The sequence below is a fragment of the Chenopodium quinoa genome, unplaced genomic scaffold, assembly GCF_001683475.1.
Source record: "Chenopodium quinoa cultivar QQ74 unplaced genomic scaffold, ASM168347v1, whole genome shotgun sequence".
In the NCBI taxonomy this organism is placed as follows: Eukaryota; Viridiplantae; Streptophyta; class Magnoliopsida; order Caryophyllales; family Amaranthaceae; genus Chenopodium; species Chenopodium quinoa.
In genome coordinates, this window is record NW_018742890.1 from 757,754 (window position 1) to 775,140 (window position 17,387).

Consider the following 17,387-nt stretch of genomic DNA (forward strand, 5'->3'; position numbering starts at 1 on the left):
TGATATGATATGATATTTGATTTAAAATTTTAGATTTTCATCAAAATTATGATATAATACCTGTTCAACGTCGCCTAATACATATTTTAATGTAGGAGTCCATTTATTAATGTGCTATTAATAATTGTTTCATTTTTTTTAGGATAAATTGATAGGCTGTTGTTGTAACGTAGAAACTCCCAATATTCAATTTCAAAATTGTTAAATATAGTAGCTCCAAAAAGAACAAAAAAAAGATGACATCATCCTTGCATTTAGGCGGGAAAAAATTTATTATGAGAGAGACAAGTGGACAATGATGACGTCAACAATGTTTTGTTTTAGTAATAGTTAATAGATGTTTACAATATGAATAACAAAATTTATCAAAACATCATTGTTTTAGGTGGGACTTGACTCGAGAAAAAAAAAAAAAACAAAAGAGAGAATTCAATGGGATTACATACTCCATATAAAGTATCGTATTGGATCTAATAAAGTTCTATTCCTATAACATCAGTAACCGTTTTGAGGCTTTGACTAATGTTAGTAACTTATCAAAAAAGAAAAAAAAAATAGTCTTGTAGGTACTTGTTGGAATTGTCTTAGTGAATAAAATATTTTTATCACTAATATAATTTTGATTTATTGATACTTGTAGATATTTTTGTTCACTATTTATAAACTAACTTTGACTATAGATTTTGATAACGTATAAAGTTTATTATATATTTATTTATGTCATTACTGTAATACTTAATCATAAATTTCTTCCGTTTTTTTAGTTGACATCGTTTGATTTTTACACTATTCACACACTACACTTTGACTCGCTTTTGTGATTTATGAATACGATAAAATATAGTCACGTAAGATCTTGTTTGAATCGTCGCAATGTTTATTTTATTAATATCTACTATTTATAATTTATAATGTTGATAATTAGAGATATAGCCGTAAAAAACAGAGGAAGTAAATAATAAACGTCAAATTACACATTTATACAAAATTAGACGAAGAGGGATGCGGAGAGTAGAGTTTACACATAAAAGAGGAGCGAGTGATAGGAAAGCTATCTCTCTCTCCTGTCCGTCCAGCTGTGAAATGACAATGTTGTGTGCTAAGCTGATTAATTAAGTACAAGTATTAATAATAATAAAAAAATAAAAAAGATAACGATGAAGTGTTGGCGTACCAACGATGAAAACTGAAGATTACGGAGGAGTAGAAAAAAAAAGGGAAGAGAGAGAAGAAAGAAAAAAGAGTGAGTAGTGTCCCTTAAAAAAAAAAAAAAAAAAAAAAAAAAATGAGTAGTGGTAGTCGTAAAACAAGAGAGAGAGTTGTGATAAAATCGAGTGGCAACCAAGGGTTTGCAGGCTCAGCTTAGAGCCTTTCTTGATGCCTTGAACTTGAAAAAATTGTGGTATTTGAAGATTGTTGTAATTCCTTGGTATAATTTGAGATAAGATTGTTGTATTTGGATTTGGAATTGGAATGGATCCCTTTCATCTCTTATCTTTCATCATCGACTTTCGTAAAGGTAATTCTCCGATTTCATCGCCTTCTTTCTTTTTAAATTTTGCAATAAACTACTACTTGCAGCATCACTTTATTTTCAATTTTTTAATTAGCATGTGTGATGTGATTTCATCGATTTTTGCTGTCAAATTTCTTCAGATCTCCTTTTTCGATTTCATCCATTCAACTTGCTTATTTTGATTCATGTAAATAGCTTTTTCATCGATTCAATATCGTAATTCTCTAGGGTTTTGCGATTTTTATTCACTTCTGCAAACATGTCTTTTTTTCCTATTATGGAGTAAATCTTTCTAATTCTAAAAGTTTTGTTGATGCTTTTGAATGTCAACCATTGATATTGATCATGTTCCTCGCACAGGTTTTGGGTAGTCTCTGACAAAGGCTCCCCCCTTGATTTTCTTTTTTTCTTTTCGGAATTACGCTACTTGCAAGTCTTTTTTTTTTACTTCATATTCGTAAAGAATGAGCTTTTCCAAACAAGTTTCTCCAACCACTCAAACCAGCCTCACTTCGCCGGCCAAGGCTACCTCTCTTAATCCAAATGCTGCCGAATTTGTTCCCTTTTCCCTTCGAACGCCTTCCTCTGGTACTACTAGCAACATCGACGTAGCTGCCAAATTCCCTGCTTCTGGATCCTCTGGTAAACAGGTCCTCGATCGATCAGAGTCCTCTATTTCAACTAATTCTGATGAAGAGGCCCGCCAGTACTGGCAGCAGCAGCTGCCTGATGACATCACTCCAGACTTTAATGTCCTTGGAGAGGACGACCACCATGGACTTGGCAGCCTTTCACTTGCTGCCTTGTCATTGCATGCTGGTGGCAGCGCAACTGATGCAATTAGGTTTTCTGGCTCCTTGGGTAGTCCCTACAAGATGAATGAAACTCTCGAGTTTACTGCTCATCATACAAACGGTGCTGCACTTAGTGATAAGATGGGGTATCCTATTTCTGCATATGGAGATGATCCATCGTCAACTAGTTATCTACAGAGAACCAGTAAGCCTTGGGAAATGCAACTTCTCAGCGCTGACCATCACTTTGGGAATGCCAGAGATGGGAACTCTTTTGATGAAACTACAAGACGCACCAATCCTAATGATATAGCTACTGAAACTTCCATGCTAGAGAACAATGACATGAATCCTGTTGAGTTCCTCGTGTCACAGTTTCCAGGTTTTGCTGCTGAAAGCCTGGCCGAGGTATATTTTGCCAATGGCTGTGACCTGAATTTGACAGTTGAGATGCTAACTCAACTTGAGGTATGCTTGATTCTTCACCTCAAAGTAAACAATTCCTTTATTTATTGGTACTCAGTTGTTTTATCAAGCATTACCAAATACAATAATTGGGGGTCGTTTTGGCCTTGCTTACTTGGATGTGTCTGTTATTACATATTTGTGATAAGTCAAATGAAGTGGGAATTGGAAATTATGTTGTGAATCATATTGGGATTCTGTGCCCTTAATTCAGTGATCTTGTGTGAAATCTGAATTTCATTTCAACAGCTATGTCCTATCTAAATTACTGATGGCCTTTTAATGGTTAAAGTCAGATCTAGAAATAATTTCTATATCTGCCTGTTTCGATGTATCAAAATCGTTGGCTCTTTTTTTAGTTACAAAAATGTGATGTACAACAGTCATATCAGACCTTTTTTTTATCAGATCCAAAATGAATTTTAGATTTGCCTGTTTTGAGGTACCAAAACTGTTGGCCCTTTTACTGGTTATAACTTAATAGTTTGGTTAGATTTGGCTCATACTTTTACTATGTTTAGTGGTGAAAGTGGTATTAATATGCGTGATTGCTACATTGTTTTCTTTTTGAGTATTGTTTGACCAATGTTCATTTTTCTGATGACACTTGATAACAAAATTCCTGTTTGCAATTTGCCTTGGAATATTACATCCAAAATGCAATGACAATATTGCAAATTTCAGTAAGAATGAAGCAGAACAAAGAATAAGCATACGCAAGAATAAATAAGCTTTGGCCCGATTGGAATAGAGCATGTTTTCATTATGATTATGTGTGAATCACACCACTCACCACAAGGAATCTGCTGTACTACTTTTATTCAGCTGTAAACATTTTGGTTTAGTAGTTGCTTTCTATTCCATTATGTTTTGTGCCATCCTATTGCTTGATATCTAGTGATATTTTCCTACATTTATGATGCACTTTTTACCTATCATTGTAGCTTCAAGTTGATGGAGCTTTTAATCAAAATATGAATTTGAAGACCTTATCAGCTCCAAATCTGACATCAATGGATTTTCCTGCACTTCCTGTTCCAGACAATAAGACCAATCTGCAGAAATACACTGGAGATGAACTCCAGCAAAATGTTAATTCTTATGGATCCTCTGAAAAGGACAATCTGCTTTTGTTTAGATCCAATTCTTCCTTAAGTGCTAAAGGCGCCACTGATTTTGCTTCAGCTGTTCGTAAGTTATCACCCCAGGATCCTTGCTTGTGGAAGTACGACAGAAGTGGTTCAGCTGATATTGCTGTTGGTTCAAGTAGAAACTCCCATGCTCTTTCAGGCTCTTATCATACTGGTGCTGGAAGAAGTGCCTATAGTGATAGGATGCAGGGCCGTAGCTCTGCTCGAGCTGCTCCTGTTTGGCTTGAGACTGGAGAAGCAGTTGGTATTTCCTTCTACTCTTTTATTCCTTTTGGGTCCAAAGTAAATTTCTAATATTAACACTGATCAATGTTACAGGCAATTTATATACTGAAGTCCGTGAAGAAGCTCGTGATCATGCACGTATACGAAACGTGTATTTTGAACAGGTAAGCTTATGAGTAGGCAGTTTTTCTTTGCCATTGCCCTCTTGATTCTTGGAGACCTTATTTAGTGCTCCAAATCTCTCATATCTGAACTTTGGCATATCGAGAATCTTTGACAATCTATCTCGTGTTTGGCTGGAAATTTAGCAATTGTATATATGTATGGGTAAAGTTATGTGAATTTGATTTTTCTACCTGCCCTTAGGTTAGCGTCTCTTGAGTATGGAGTTTGTGCTTAATGTGGCAACTGCTACAGAGTGAAAATAATACTTCCTCCGTTCCAAATAAGTTGGCACGTTTTAACTTTTAACCTTATTCATAAACTTTACTTTGACTACCATTTGCTAATCATAGATATGAATAAATATAATCATGTGGGATTTTGTTAGATCCATTTCAATGTGTATTTAATTAAAATTTAATTTTTAGTACTTTACAATAGTATAATTAATGATAATTTCGATTGATGCATTGGCAAATGTGATAAAGAAACGTGTCAACTAATTTGGGACGGAGGAAGTAGAATTTATCAGCCTTTAATTGTGTAATGAGATGTCGTGAGGTAAATGCAATATGTGTTTGGTGTTAAATTATGTAATGCAATGATTATCGGCATATGCGGTTGGATGTGGAGTGATAATTGTCCATATGGTGCGACTTGTAAATAAAATTAATGTTCTTGTGCTGTGCACATTTCTGCCACATGCTTCCTATGCGGTCTTGTCTAAGAACTGCATCCTTGAGTATAGATGCATGCATATATTTTATTTTATTTTGTTGGGACTTTGTAGATGTCCGTGCTAACTTTGGGCAGTCTTTGTGTGAATCTCAATGTCATTATGGGCCTATGGGAGGCTGGCAGTTGTTGGGAATGGAAACATTTGGCTAAATTATTGATTAGTTGTCGGATCAACAGCGCAGGAGTAAGCTAAAACTAGGTGGCCACTTTGTTTTCAAATTATCAGTCTAGGATTTGTTAGAGCTTATAGGCTAGTTTTAGAAAGCTTTATCGTCTGTCATTATTAGAGGATTCAATCTACAACAAAATATGTATATAAAAAAAGGTTACTGCCTCTACCTTATTTTCAAGTTGATAAATCATTTGTTTTTAACATTCCTCTTGCTTATTTTGTTAGCTGAAACCTAATAACACGTTTTTAACATTTCTGAAGTGGGTGAGGAATAGGACTGTCGGGGTGGGGCAGGTTGTTTAAGGGCCTTGTGTTAGCTGAAACCTAATAACACTAGAATTTTGCTCACTGTTTTCACTAATGTTACTTCTTTTAACTCTTTTCTTGATTATTGTCATGATACACTATCTTTATTGATCAAGGTTTGTGTGTCTATCTAACGTGTCTATTCAGGCTCGTCAGGCTTACCTAATGGGAAACAAAGCATTAGCCAAGGAATTGAGTGTCAACGGGCAGCTACACAATATGAAAATGAAAGCAGCTCACAGCAAAGCACAGGAATCTATATATCGTCAGAGGTTTGTTGTGATGAATTCTTTTCGACTGGCTGTTGAATGGATTGATTTCTCTGCTAATCTAGCATGAGGTTTTTTGTGGAAGTGCTTGGTGATTGGTTAAAATTGGAGCGGTGACAAGGCTATGACATAGCTATTTAAAGAAAGTTTATATGAAGAGTATCTTGTCTTAATATTGTTTCACTTCTAATGCAGAATGATCAATTGGCAAATTGGTCTTTAACTTAGTCATTAACAAATGCCCAACTGGCTGGGGAGATACAGATACCTTCCCAGTTTTTTTCTTTCAAATTTTTTTATATGAGATATGCAACAGTGCTGCAGTTCTAATTTTGTGCTGTGAGCCTGAGAGTCACCAGTATCTATTTATGATTCTTTTTCAGCCTTTTGTTTCTTTGGGCAGGGGAATCGATGTGCTTTTTGATTTTTTGTATCATGGTCATTTCACTTTTATGCTTTTGTTTGATCTTCCTATGTTTTCTGACCTCAGTAAGGTATTCTGCAGAAACCCGATTAGCCCAGATCAGCAGGGTGGTGGCAGATGCCAGGGAAAGGTAATAGATCTGCATGGACTCCATGTGAGTGAAGCTATTCACGTGCTGAAGCAGGAGTTGAGTGTGTTGAGGAATGCAGCAAGGCTGGCTGAGCAGCGGTTACATGTTTATATATGTGTTGGAACTGGACACCATACCAGAGGAAGTCGTACTCCTGCCAGACTTCCTATTGCTGTCCAGCGCTACCTGCTTGAAGATGAGGGTCTAGAGTTCAGTGAACCGCAGCAAGGGATGCTTCGTGTTGTGCTATACTGAATTAGGGTAAAAATTTGTGTATGATTAGGATTTTTGTTGTTGACACACAAGAAGTCATCTGTCACTCTTTTAAGTCATCATTTTTGTGCATCTGTACATGGGAAGAAAAAGATTTAGTGCATATTCAGGAGAAAACAAAGGAAAAAAAAGGAGGGGGGGCAAAAACATAAGATATGAAAATGTGGATAGGTAAAGAGAGGAGAAAATGGCGGCAGGCATGTATCATTTTGGTTAGTGGCAGCAACATATTTTGGATGATATGGACAGTATTATCTGTTGCCCAATATATTGTAACAACCCCTCCCCCCCCCCCCTGCGGGAACCGCCTGCCAAAAAGAAGTGCTCTGAACCCCTCTCCCAGTAGGTCTCTCACATGTATCAAATAGAACTCATTCAAATTAGTTGAAATTGTTATAGTATATGCTCAATCCTTGTTTCGCGTAGTTTTACTTAAATGTAGCATGCAAATTTTATGCCCATTGCGATGTGCTAATTCAAACATAATCTCCAAATGCATCAACAGCATGAACACAACCATACATCGGCCTCACTTACAGTTCAATAGATCACTATGGAGATAACATCATACATGTATAGCCATATTACCCTTACTAAGAGTCATGATCATAATTATAGAGATTCTCTCTGAAACCAAGGTCGTTATAAATTAATAGGCGGCAGGATAAACTGTCATGCTTGTAATCAAATTAACTTTCTGGATCAGAGCTTATTATGCCTGCTCATTGCCAATTTGTTGAACCAACTGTATAAATGTACATGTACTGTACATCAAAAGTATGAACTTGCTAGCCTTTGCTTATTTTTGTTCATACAATTGTGTAGTTCAGTTCTATTTTTTACCCTTCTTTTGGGGGATGGGGGTATTGGAAATGAATACAATCACTTTCAAGTTCCTTCAAACTACTCCGTCCCAACATGCACTATAATACACATATATGTCCTATTCTCTTATTAGAAGCTCATAGACATTGCTGTTGTTATCCCCACTTACACGCTTCAACATTTCAAAACTTTTCCGGCTTCCTAGAAATTCAATGCGCTTGTACATCATGCAACCAAGGTCTGCTGTTCTCTCATTACTATAAATTGATCGGAGATGGTCAGCATGCCTTGAGTCAGTGTGAATTGCAACCTCTGTTTCACGATCGGACATATTTTCCTACAGAAAATGTCACAAGTCCCCATTCAAAAAAGGTAATATACAAGGATAAGGCTGATATTCAACCACCGCCACCTAAAAATTTGTACGTATGGAGTATTTAAGGTAGCTGTAAAAACTATGCAATAAATGATATTGAAGGGCCAAAGCATAATAAAAGATGAGGATTACTTAGGAAACAAGCATAAAAAGAAAAAAAGAGTTGAACACCACCATATGGTAAATGAACACATGATCAAGCTTCTAGGTATGATTTATTGTGGAGCTGCTATATTCCTATCACGACTAGAATCTAATGACGAAAAAGACGCAGCAATACTTGCCTGGTAGAAGGCATATATAAATTCCAGCAACTGCAGACAAGTAAATCCTGTATCACTAAAATATGTTCTTGAGGAAGGGCCCAACTCAGCAAACCTATCAACTGGATACAGTATAGTGAGGAAGTGATTTTTAAACACTAACTCATTTTCCTCACTGCAAAAGAGCATATGACAAAAGCTGTTAAAAGTAGATGAAAAGCAACCTTGGCCAGTAATACTCTAACTAAAGAACATTTCTATATCAAAATTACATATGAAAACATAATATGTTACATTATGATTTTCAGTAATAGCTACTATAACTTGCATCATCTTGCTAACATACATTTCCAGTATACCAGTAACTATTGCAGCACAACTTTAACATCATTTTGCTACAATCAAAATTAGAAAATTTCTTGACCTCTTTGTGACAGTAAATGTGTGTTGCGTGTGAGTGCTTGCACGAGCGTGTGTGTGTGTGTGTGTGTGTGTGTGTGAGAGAGAGAGAGAGAGAGAGGACCTACTCGCAACACACAAGTAGGGACCCGATTAGACATTTGATTTTAGTCCAATATAAGCTAACTAACAAAGCAACTAGAGTATCACTGGAAAATAATTCATGCAGTTTGGGAAATGCTGGTATGGAGTGGCACAACAACAACAAAGCCTTAGTCCCAAAATGATTTGGGGAAGTTGACTGATATCATCCAAAATAAAATCGAAAGGGCTAGTTTAAATAACCTTTCGGTAAGTGGTCGTAATAAATTTGAGAATGAAGCTTCAGATTCAACATGATCCCCTCCAACAGAAAGCCCATATTTTTGCATCTCAAAGTCATTTTTGGATGTAAGAGAGTCTGCATATACAGAAGCCCTAGAAGTTGGCTCAGAGATAGACCAGCAGATTGAGTCTAGAAGGCTGCTGGGGTTGATTGGACGCAAGGGTACTTGACACGACTGCAACCAAAAACAAAGCCTTTTCAGGTCACCTCAAAAAATAATACCCTGTATTCCTGTAACTTGATAACTAAATCCATGTTTGTGGAAGACTAAAAAAAAAAAAAACACATTGTTACCAAAAATACTGCTAAAAAACCTAACATTGTTCTCTTCATATACACGAAGTTTTGAATGTCAAACAGATCTCCAAATCATGGCCTTGAAAAAGTAGAGAGTAAAAAAGACGCGCAAATAGGAATTTCATGTTAAGGCCCACCTTTTGAATAGAGCTTTTTCAAGAAACCACTTTTATTATTGTTTACACAAAATCCACCCTTCATAATACTTTTCCTTGCCATTCACCACCTTCCTGTTAAAAATGTTTTAGAATGGAAATGAACAAGGCATAAGCCGAAGAGAATGAATACTGGTATTTTGTTTTCACAACCAAAAACTACCTTAAGAGGCCAAACATATCACTTTGAGAGATGTATCATGCTAATTACAAGTAACTCTGAAGAAAAATAATCAAAGAAAAAAAGAAAAATTGGGTATACCAACCAAGAGGACAGAGTATAATCAATAAGAAGAGCTGCATACATAGTCCCAATTCCTTTGAAAATCAAGATTGAGTATCTCTTAAAAGCCCCCTTCAGTTACTCTATCCCAAAGCAGATTGCATGGTAATATGGGTCTTGAAAAGAAAAAAATGGCTCCTTAGAAGTGAGACGATACATGAAGCCTTTCCTAAAAATGCACCACACGCCACAAAATCCAAACCACAACTTCTTGTTTGCAATAACCCCCAAAAAGCACATCCGCAGTAGCTATAATATAATAAAGGGGCGAACTATAAGCCCATGAACCCTGATGCGAAGCAAAACACTTTCTCCAGAGATAAAAAGCCATGAGTGTGATGAGATGCAAAAGGAAGGCATATGAGCCACAAAAGCTATTCGTCTTTCTAAAATTATAAAGGCATTATTGAAACATTTTTAACGAATCATGTATCTACAGATTCTACACTACGATATCATTAGCCTGAGATAAGTCATAAAATTGGACACAAAAAACTTACCATCATGGTATACTCCTAACTTGGGAGGCATCCAAAAATGAAAACTTAAAGAATTATTGATATAAAAAGAAAAAAAAAAAAAAAAAAGAATCGTGAATTGTAGAAATTTGGAAATAACAAGAGAAGCGGATACAAAAGACCAGCACCCCTCTTATAAGTCTTTACAAAATTTGATAAACTGACCATCTAAGATTTTGCTTGATGCAAAGGAATTTCAATTTTGTGGGTTGGAGGCCTTGGAGCCTTATTGAACCAAATTTGGATTCAAAGATGGATTGTCATACGTTTAAACAAATTAGAGGTGGCTGTGGCTGGATGCCTCTGGACCTAACCAAACCTTACTCACAACTTTCAATAGATTTTGTTGGGGGAAAGCCATCAACGGAAAAATACTCAACTATTGCTACTCAGAACCGATTATAAATCCTATAGGACCTATACAGCTCCCATATGTACCGGGACCCTCGGGATACTAAAAGACCTTAAATAGAAACTTAGCAACCTCGAAGTAATAGGGAAATTAGGTCAATATATGTAAAATAAAGAGAGAATAAGACTAGATGAATGAGAAAGAGTTTGAAAGTAGAATTGTTTTCAACAAGATTTTTTTATGTCTATATTCCTCATACTATACTATTTTTGTAGGGCTAAACCAAACTCCTCTTCGTTTTAAAAACGCCTTAAACACGATTTGACTTAAACATTCAAAAAAATAGAAACAAATGTATTTACTCCCACTCTTTCTATCAGACATTTTAATTATGAGAACCAAAAAATTTAATGTTTCGAGCTCCTTTGCTGCATCACCTGACTCAAACTCCCCTTGAATAAGAACTATAAGCCAAACACCAACCCCCCCCCCTCCCCTGTCCTCAATCTAAGTCAAATATCCACAAATGCACACTAATTAGCCCAAAATAGGAATTGTGATAAACACCATAAATACAATAGGTTTGAGACTCTACACACCTGCAGACGTCGGGCGCGCCGATTTCTAATACTGCATTTTGCAAGGTTCGCAGCCTGCATCCTTTCTTCTTGGCTTAGTCTATCACATATAGGAGTGTGCTCATTGCACTTTTCCTTACAAGCTTCCTATATAAAATTCAGAATAACAATATGTCAAATGAGCCAAGTAGCACAGATGTGGATACTGCCGTTTATAACATGAAAAAGTTCCATCACAGAGATTCACATTGCCATTTTCTGTTTGGAACACGAAAAAGACACTCACAGGGACCAACCTGGGTCTGCGAGCTTGATGGATATTTTTTGTGATAATTTTTAATAAAGCATATCTTTGCTTTCCGTGCTCCAATTGTAGGGTTTTTTTTTTCAAAAAATAAAATTAAATCCATAAGATCATCTTCAGCATTATTTATGATTATGCAATTATGAAAGACAGTATCTAATAGCTTTTCCCCATACAAGTTGGGATGTGATCAAAGATAATTGCTGGCTTTTTTGGCTGTGTTTTATAAACTGGGATTGGGAAGAGCATGAATGCATATATTACTGTTACAATTCCTAAGAAGGATTGCTCAGTCATAATAATGGATTTCTGGTCAATGCATACAAAATCATCACAAAAGCATTGGAGAGTATGGAGACTCGTTCAGGCGAGTTCTTACTGTCTCATTTCTGAGCCCCATTCACCACTGCTGGAAATAAAGTGTTAGACAAATACCTTCTCTTCACTTCGGTGATTAATATTCTTGGGAGATTGCTGAAGAGGGGCTTGTGGGCGGCGGCAGGGGTGGGGGGGGTACGGCAGGGAGATAGATTTCGGGTGTCACATTTGCAATATATTGATGACACTATCCTTTTCTTGAAAGGCAGTTTGGAAGATCTTTTATCACCTTTTCTCTTCACTTTGGTGATTAAAATTCTTGGGAGATTGTTGAAGAGGGGCTGGGGGTATGGTAAGGAGAGAGATTTCAGGTGTCACATTTGCAACATATTGATGACACTATCCTTTTCTTGGAAGGCAGTTTGGGACTTGGGTGACTGCAATCTAATAGGTGATCATGTAAAGTGAGCTTTACATTGTGCCTATTATAAAGGTCGAAACAATTCAGAATTCAAATGTGGTTTGCCTTGTGCCAAACCAACTGAAAATTGGATTCAGGTGTATTTAGATTTAGAGTTTTGTTTCTCTTTTAATTTGCCCCTACTTACCCACTTGAATACAGTCCATCATAGTGAGTACATTTAAATTCCTACATTCGAACCATTAATCACATAAAAAGTCAAAGAAAGCTATCAAGATTCGATCGTAATCTATAGGTGGTTAAATATTTGCAAAGCTTGACTAAAAGAAACAACACATTTCTTGTCAAAACAGATACCCTAATGGGTAAAGGAAGCACTTTTATTTTTCACCCTACTGTTTCTTCCCCACCAATATTACTTAAACTCGACTACCAGTGTCACACAATGTGTGTATGTGTGTGTGTCAAAATGTCAGAAATAAGAATAAGTCATTTATGAAAGTTTACAGTTGGGTCCAGAATAAGGTGTGAGTACTACATACTCATGTCACAGCAATTATATGATAGGAACTAGTACAGCCTGATTTCACCACAATCCCCGCCCCCTCACTAACTATGCTAACAGCCTGATTCACCATCAATTCGTACAATGCAGTAACAAACAATATAAACACAGCACCCATGGCTTCTTAAAAATGAATGGTTCATATCAAAATTCCATCAATATATTAATCAGCTATAAGGTATAAATTACCTGTCTTGCAGTTACTTGTTGCAGGTTTTCAAGCATCGCTCCCACGTATCTAGCCAGATCAGCAGACAATCCAACAAATCGTTGCATAGATCTCTCTTTAGATGTCTTCAGAACCCACATGGGCTGTAACATATTTTGCATGAAATCAATTTAGCACATGAGTCTATACCTAGGTTTCAAGAAATGTGTAACACACAGCCTTAAAACGGAAAATACACAATTTAAACTGCAACAACACATACGCTAATAATGTTATCACAGTGTCCAAGATATATTTGTATGGATGACCCCTCACAAACAACATAGCTTGCACCACAACCAACAAACCATTGATCAACAAGCACGGCACCTTCTCGAGTAGCCACGTCAACCACCTAAAATATGTCAGCATATGTTCATTAACATTGATCACTGAAGACATTAATTCCCTCTCCTAAAAGAATGAAAGAAGCATGTGTAGGGATCTAGGATAATGAAGTTAAGATATGAAAAATATCTATCAATCAATCAATCAAAGCTTTTATCCCATAAGTGGGGTCGGCTACATGAACCAAAAATGATTAACTCCCGCTGCCAGTCCCAAGCCTGGATAAAGGAGGAGGGTTATGGTAGGCCCGTGATAGCCAGTGTAAAACTTAGTCACATCCCATGATATGAGCCAAAATGATATTAAGGTATGAAAAATAGTATTTCCAAAATTGATTTGTGCCAGTAATGATATACTTGATAAATGAAAAGGTATAGAAGGTTTTAGGCTTCAAAATAAGTCAGAAATACAAGCAGAAAAAAGAATATGTAAGCATAATTCAAGATAAATGGGTTGTAAACAGTACATAATGGTGAAAAGTATCACATCGACCAACTCCTAAGGACCAAGGTGATGCCAAGATTAGATCTAGCAAAAACCAATTGCATCCAATTGCGGTTCATGGTTCCATGCACAAAATGGTTTTCCAAGAGCATACTACCTCTTTGTTCAGTCATAAATCAAGCAAATACATCTCGTACTTGAGGAATCAGGATCGATTAGGTCTTTTGAAGACTATTGTAATACTGCATTTCATTTTGAATTTGAACTGTTCATGAAGGAGAAAATGTCAACATGCATGTTAGATATTTTTGCAAGCTGTTTCAGGATTTTGGGGTTTGGGGCCCTCTGCCCAAATTCCATTAGACTTATCTTACATTTTAAGATTAATTTTCTAACTCATTTAGAGGAGGATCACACTAAGAAGGTGAAAGCTGGTTAGAGATAATTGCTTGGAGTGAGCAAAGACTGCATCTTTAGTGCTATGTATTCATAGTGCAAGGAGTGTTCTCCTCACAGAAGGCGGCGAAAAGGAGCTAGCTAACTGAATGATAAACCCTTATTGAAGGGTCATACTGTGAGTCAAATGTAATCCAATAGTAGCCAAGTTATCTACATATTGATAAAGGTAAGAGCAGAGAAGCAACAAAAAAGGTGAAAGATACCTTACAGCGGAGTTGAGCAGAAACACCCAAGTCAATGTATATAGAGTGGCCAAATAAATGAGACACTTTGTTGATATCTCCAGAACCAGAATGCAATTGGTTATGTCGGAATTGGTTTCGGTTCTGGTTCTGGTTCTGGCTTATCGAAACACAAGCATCCCTATCCCTGGGGATGCTGCAAACAGTATAGGGTAATTCATCTAACTTGACTGAAACAAACAAGTAGAAGAAAATATGGTTTAGAACGTTGAAATTGTGAATAAAAATAGAAAAAGAGCAGAGAAATGAAGGAATAACCATGATTGTTGACGGAATCAATAAACCATCCAAGAGTAACAACAAAAAGATGAGTATGGTTCAACGCATGTTCAAATTTGTGTCCCTCAAGGCTGTGAAGAAAGAGTCAAGAAGAAGCAAGAGTAGTGAATTCTCATTAACAAATAAGTAGAAAAACAAAAACAGAAAAAAAAAAAAAAAAAGGATATCTGGACCAGCAAGTGCGTGCAATTGGGGTGCAGATTAGGGCTGTATTTACCGCCTAATCTTTCAGTGGCTTCCATAACTTGCTTCCTTGCTTCTGTCAATTCAACATACTTGATTATTATCATTATCTGAGGCCATTAACAAAGAAAGAGGAGAAAAAAAAGACCTTTAGAAAGACCAGAGACGCAAATGACGAGGCCGGAAAAGGGAGCATCAGTCACGGATGTGAATGTGGATGCAGACGTGTCTCCTGCCATACCAATACCAATACGGCAATACCAAATATCCACTCCCAGTTATGCCTGCAAACTTCAAACTTCAGTCCACCGTAAAATTTTTAAACTGACCAGGGCCGGAGTGGGGAGTGGGACAATTGACATTTTATCAAGGTTTTTTTTTTTTTGAAAATTGTCAGTGCTCTTAAAGTTTTTATTTTTCTCACTCATCAAAAAATCAAATTATTTTTGGTAATCAACTACTACGTATTTGTGTTATTAATTCAATAGTGACATTAATGAGATTAATCTACATTATTATAAGCCTAACCATAGTTAACTAAAGTCAAATGACTAATATATGCTTGAAAATCAGATTTTCCTTTTTTTTTAACAATTAAATTATTTTTAAGAAAATATAAAAAAAAAAAAAAACCACCAACCACACTTTCCCCCAGCCACCAGCCACGCCCAGCCTCAATCCCCCTTCCCAAACCGCCGGCCGCGCCCATACCCTCCGGCGCTGGCGCCGCACGGACCACCAGCCCCCATTGAAATTTCAGCTCCAATGCCGACAAATCCCCAACAACCTCGTTGATCTCGACCTCGTCAGTTTACCTCGTCGATCTCGACAAATCCCCAATCACCACCCATCACTTCTTCCCCCACCACCCCCGCCCGCCAAGCCCCAACCTGCTCCCGACCGAAACCCTAACAGACCCATCAGCCGAAATCGAAGCAAAAACCCCAGCACCACCCTATGCAATATCATAAACCTCCTTATCATGCGCAATCAATTGAGTATCAACAGTTTCGCCAGTGGAATTTTCGACTTGAACGATTTGTTTTCGACGCTTTGATTTCGCTGGTGGTCAAAGAAGAGAGAATTGTCGAGATGTACCAGGGTGCTTCGTAGGGTTGTGGGTATAGGGATAGAGGTCTGGGGATTGTCGATTTTAGTGGATGTGGGTTTCGGGTTTCAGTCGACGGGGGGTTTGGGGTTGCTAGTTTCGGGTTGGGGGTTTCATGGGGAAGGGGTGGTTAAAAAGGGGAGGACTGGGAGAGGATTGGTCGGAAAATGGAGTGAAAAGGGAGGGGAATGAGAAGGGGGAGGGTGGTCGGAAAAGGAGGAGAAAGAGAGGTGGCCGGATTTAATGGAGGAAGGGGGAAAAAAAGTTAAAAAAAAAAAAAAAAAACTAACCCTATTTAAATATTTTAACCAAAATATATCATTAATACTATTGCTAATATATACTAATAATACATGAGTACCAAAGATAATTTGATTTTTTGACGTTTACCATTGAGAAAAATAATAACTTGAACAACACCATTCAGAATTTCCCTTTTCTTTAAAAAAAAAAAAAAAAAAAAAAAAAAAAAACCCTTTTATCAAGTTGATTAACCATAACTAGTTTTACTACTAGTATTTTTTTTCTTAGAAAAATATAGTTTAATAATTCCAACTTTACCCGATTTACTTTAAATAATCCCAATTTTTTATTATTTAGCAATTATCCCAATTTTCACCTACATTTTCTTCAATCCGAATTACCGGTTACCAGAAGAAAGGGTTAAATTTTAAAACAATTTATTGACACGTGTTGCGTGCTAATTGGTTCACCAAAATAAAAATAAATCAATTAAAAAAAAACCCAAAGGCCACCAGCTACCAAACGCTGGTGGCCACCCTTCCCCAACTCGGCCAACTGGCAAACTCCACCCCCAAACCGCCCTCTTCGACCCCCCAACCCCACTTTTCCTACCTCTCTCCCCGCACCAAAAACCCTCCCCTCATTCCCTTTGTTTGCATATTCCGGCAATTGGAGGATAGAGAAAGGGAGGGGACTGCGTTTTTTATGGTTTCGGGGGTGGGGGAGGTGTTTTTGAGGGTCGGGGTTGGTGTTACAGGTGGTTACGAGGGTGGGGGGAGGGGATGGGGACGGTTTCAGGGCCGTGGGCTTTGGCTATAGGTGGTTTCGAGTTTGATGGGTGGCGGTTTCGACGCAAGGGTTTTAGCTATGGTTGGTTTAGGGGGTGGGGAGAGGTAAAGGAGGCCAGTTTCGTAGGGGTAGGGCGGTTTCTTAGGAGGTTTTGGGGGCTGGGGCTAGGGCTAGGGAAAGGGTGGTTTGGGGTGAGTGGCCACCGCCAGTGGTTGTGGGCTAGTGTTGGCTTGGTTGTTTTCTTTTTTTTTTATTGAATTTTTTTTTTTTTGGAACCAATTACAACTTGACAGTGTCAAGTTTAGAGCTGTCAAAAGCTGACCCGACCCGAAAAATTTACCCGAACCCGATTATTAACCAACCTGTTTGAACCCGAAAAAGTGGTGATCCGAACCCGATATGACCCGACCTAAAACCAAC

The 17,387-nt window shown here is 37.4% G+C and overlaps 2 protein-coding genes across 5 annotated transcripts; one reads left to right on the forward strand and one right to left on the reverse strand.

Annotated features, from left to right (window-relative positions):
- The first annotated feature begins 1,088 nt into the window (after positions 1-1,088).
- LOC110726927 (polyadenylate-binding protein-interacting protein 7-like) lies at positions 1,089-7,035 on the forward strand. Its single transcript, XM_021906468.1, has 6 exons — positions 1,089-1,519; positions 1,877-2,778; positions 3,720-4,170; positions 4,245-4,315; positions 5,677-5,801; positions 6,304-7,035. Exons 2-6 carry the CDS (start codon positions 1,981-1,983, stop codon positions 6,605-6,607), a joined length of 1,749 nt encoding a protein of 582 aa, XP_021762160.1. The 5' UTR covers positions 1,089-1,519; positions 1,877-1,980; the 3' UTR covers positions 6,608-7,035.
- Positions 7,036-7,274: 239 nt separating this feature from the next.
- On the reverse strand, positions 7,275-16,359 carry LOC110726928. 4 transcript variants are annotated; one of them, XM_021906470.1, is made up of 11 exons: positions 15,468-16,359; positions 14,976-15,111; positions 14,812-14,903; positions 14,624-14,717; positions 14,327-14,535; positions 13,096-13,227; positions 12,854-12,976; positions 11,078-11,203; positions 8,834-9,048; positions 8,111-8,264; positions 7,275-7,787 (listed from the first exon to the last, which is right to left on the reverse strand). In XM_021906470.1, exons 2-11 carry the CDS (start codon positions 15,064-15,066, stop codon positions 7,569-7,571), a joined length of 1,455 nt encoding a protein of 484 aa, XP_021762162.1. In that variant the 5' UTR covers positions 15,067-15,111; positions 15,468-16,359; the 3' UTR covers positions 7,275-7,568. The 4 variants fall into 4 exon arrangements, with proteins under 4 accessions (XP_021762162.1, XP_021762161.1, XP_021762163.1 ...); XM_021906469.1 differs by lacking the exon at positions 15,468-16,359 and having other exon boundaries at positions 14,976-15,461; XM_021906471.1 differs by lacking the exons at positions 11,078-11,203; positions 15,468-16,359 and having other exon boundaries at positions 14,976-15,461.
- Between the last annotated feature and the right edge of the window lie 1,028 nt (positions 16,360-17,387).

Excerpts from the sequence above, each read along its gene's own strand:
- LOC110726927 (XM_021906468.1), top strand. The coding sequence starts at position 1,981 with ATGAGCTTTTCCAAACAAGTTTCTCCAACCACTCAAACCAGCCTCACT. Across the intron at positions 4,171-4,244 it reads TGAGACTGGAGAAGCAGTTG|GCAATTTATATACTGAAGTC; the intron begins GTATTTCCTTCT and ends TCAATGTTACAG. Across the intron at positions 4,316-5,676 it reads GAAACGTGTATTTTGAACAG|GCTCGTCAGGCTTACCTAAT; the intron begins GTAAGCTTATGA and ends GTGTCTATTCAG.
- LOC110726928 (XM_021906470.1), bottom strand. The coding sequence starts at position 15,066 with ATGGCAGGAGACACGTCTGCATCCACATTCACATCCGTGACTGATGCT. Across the intron at positions 13,228-14,326 it reads CTGCTCAACTCCGCTGTAAG|GTGGTTGACGTGGCTACTCG; the intron begins GTATCTTTCACC and ends GACATATTTTAG. Across the intron at positions 12,977-13,095 it reads ACTGTGATAACATTATTAGC|CCCATGTGGGTTCTGAAGAC; the intron begins GTATGTGTTGTT and ends AATATGTTACAG.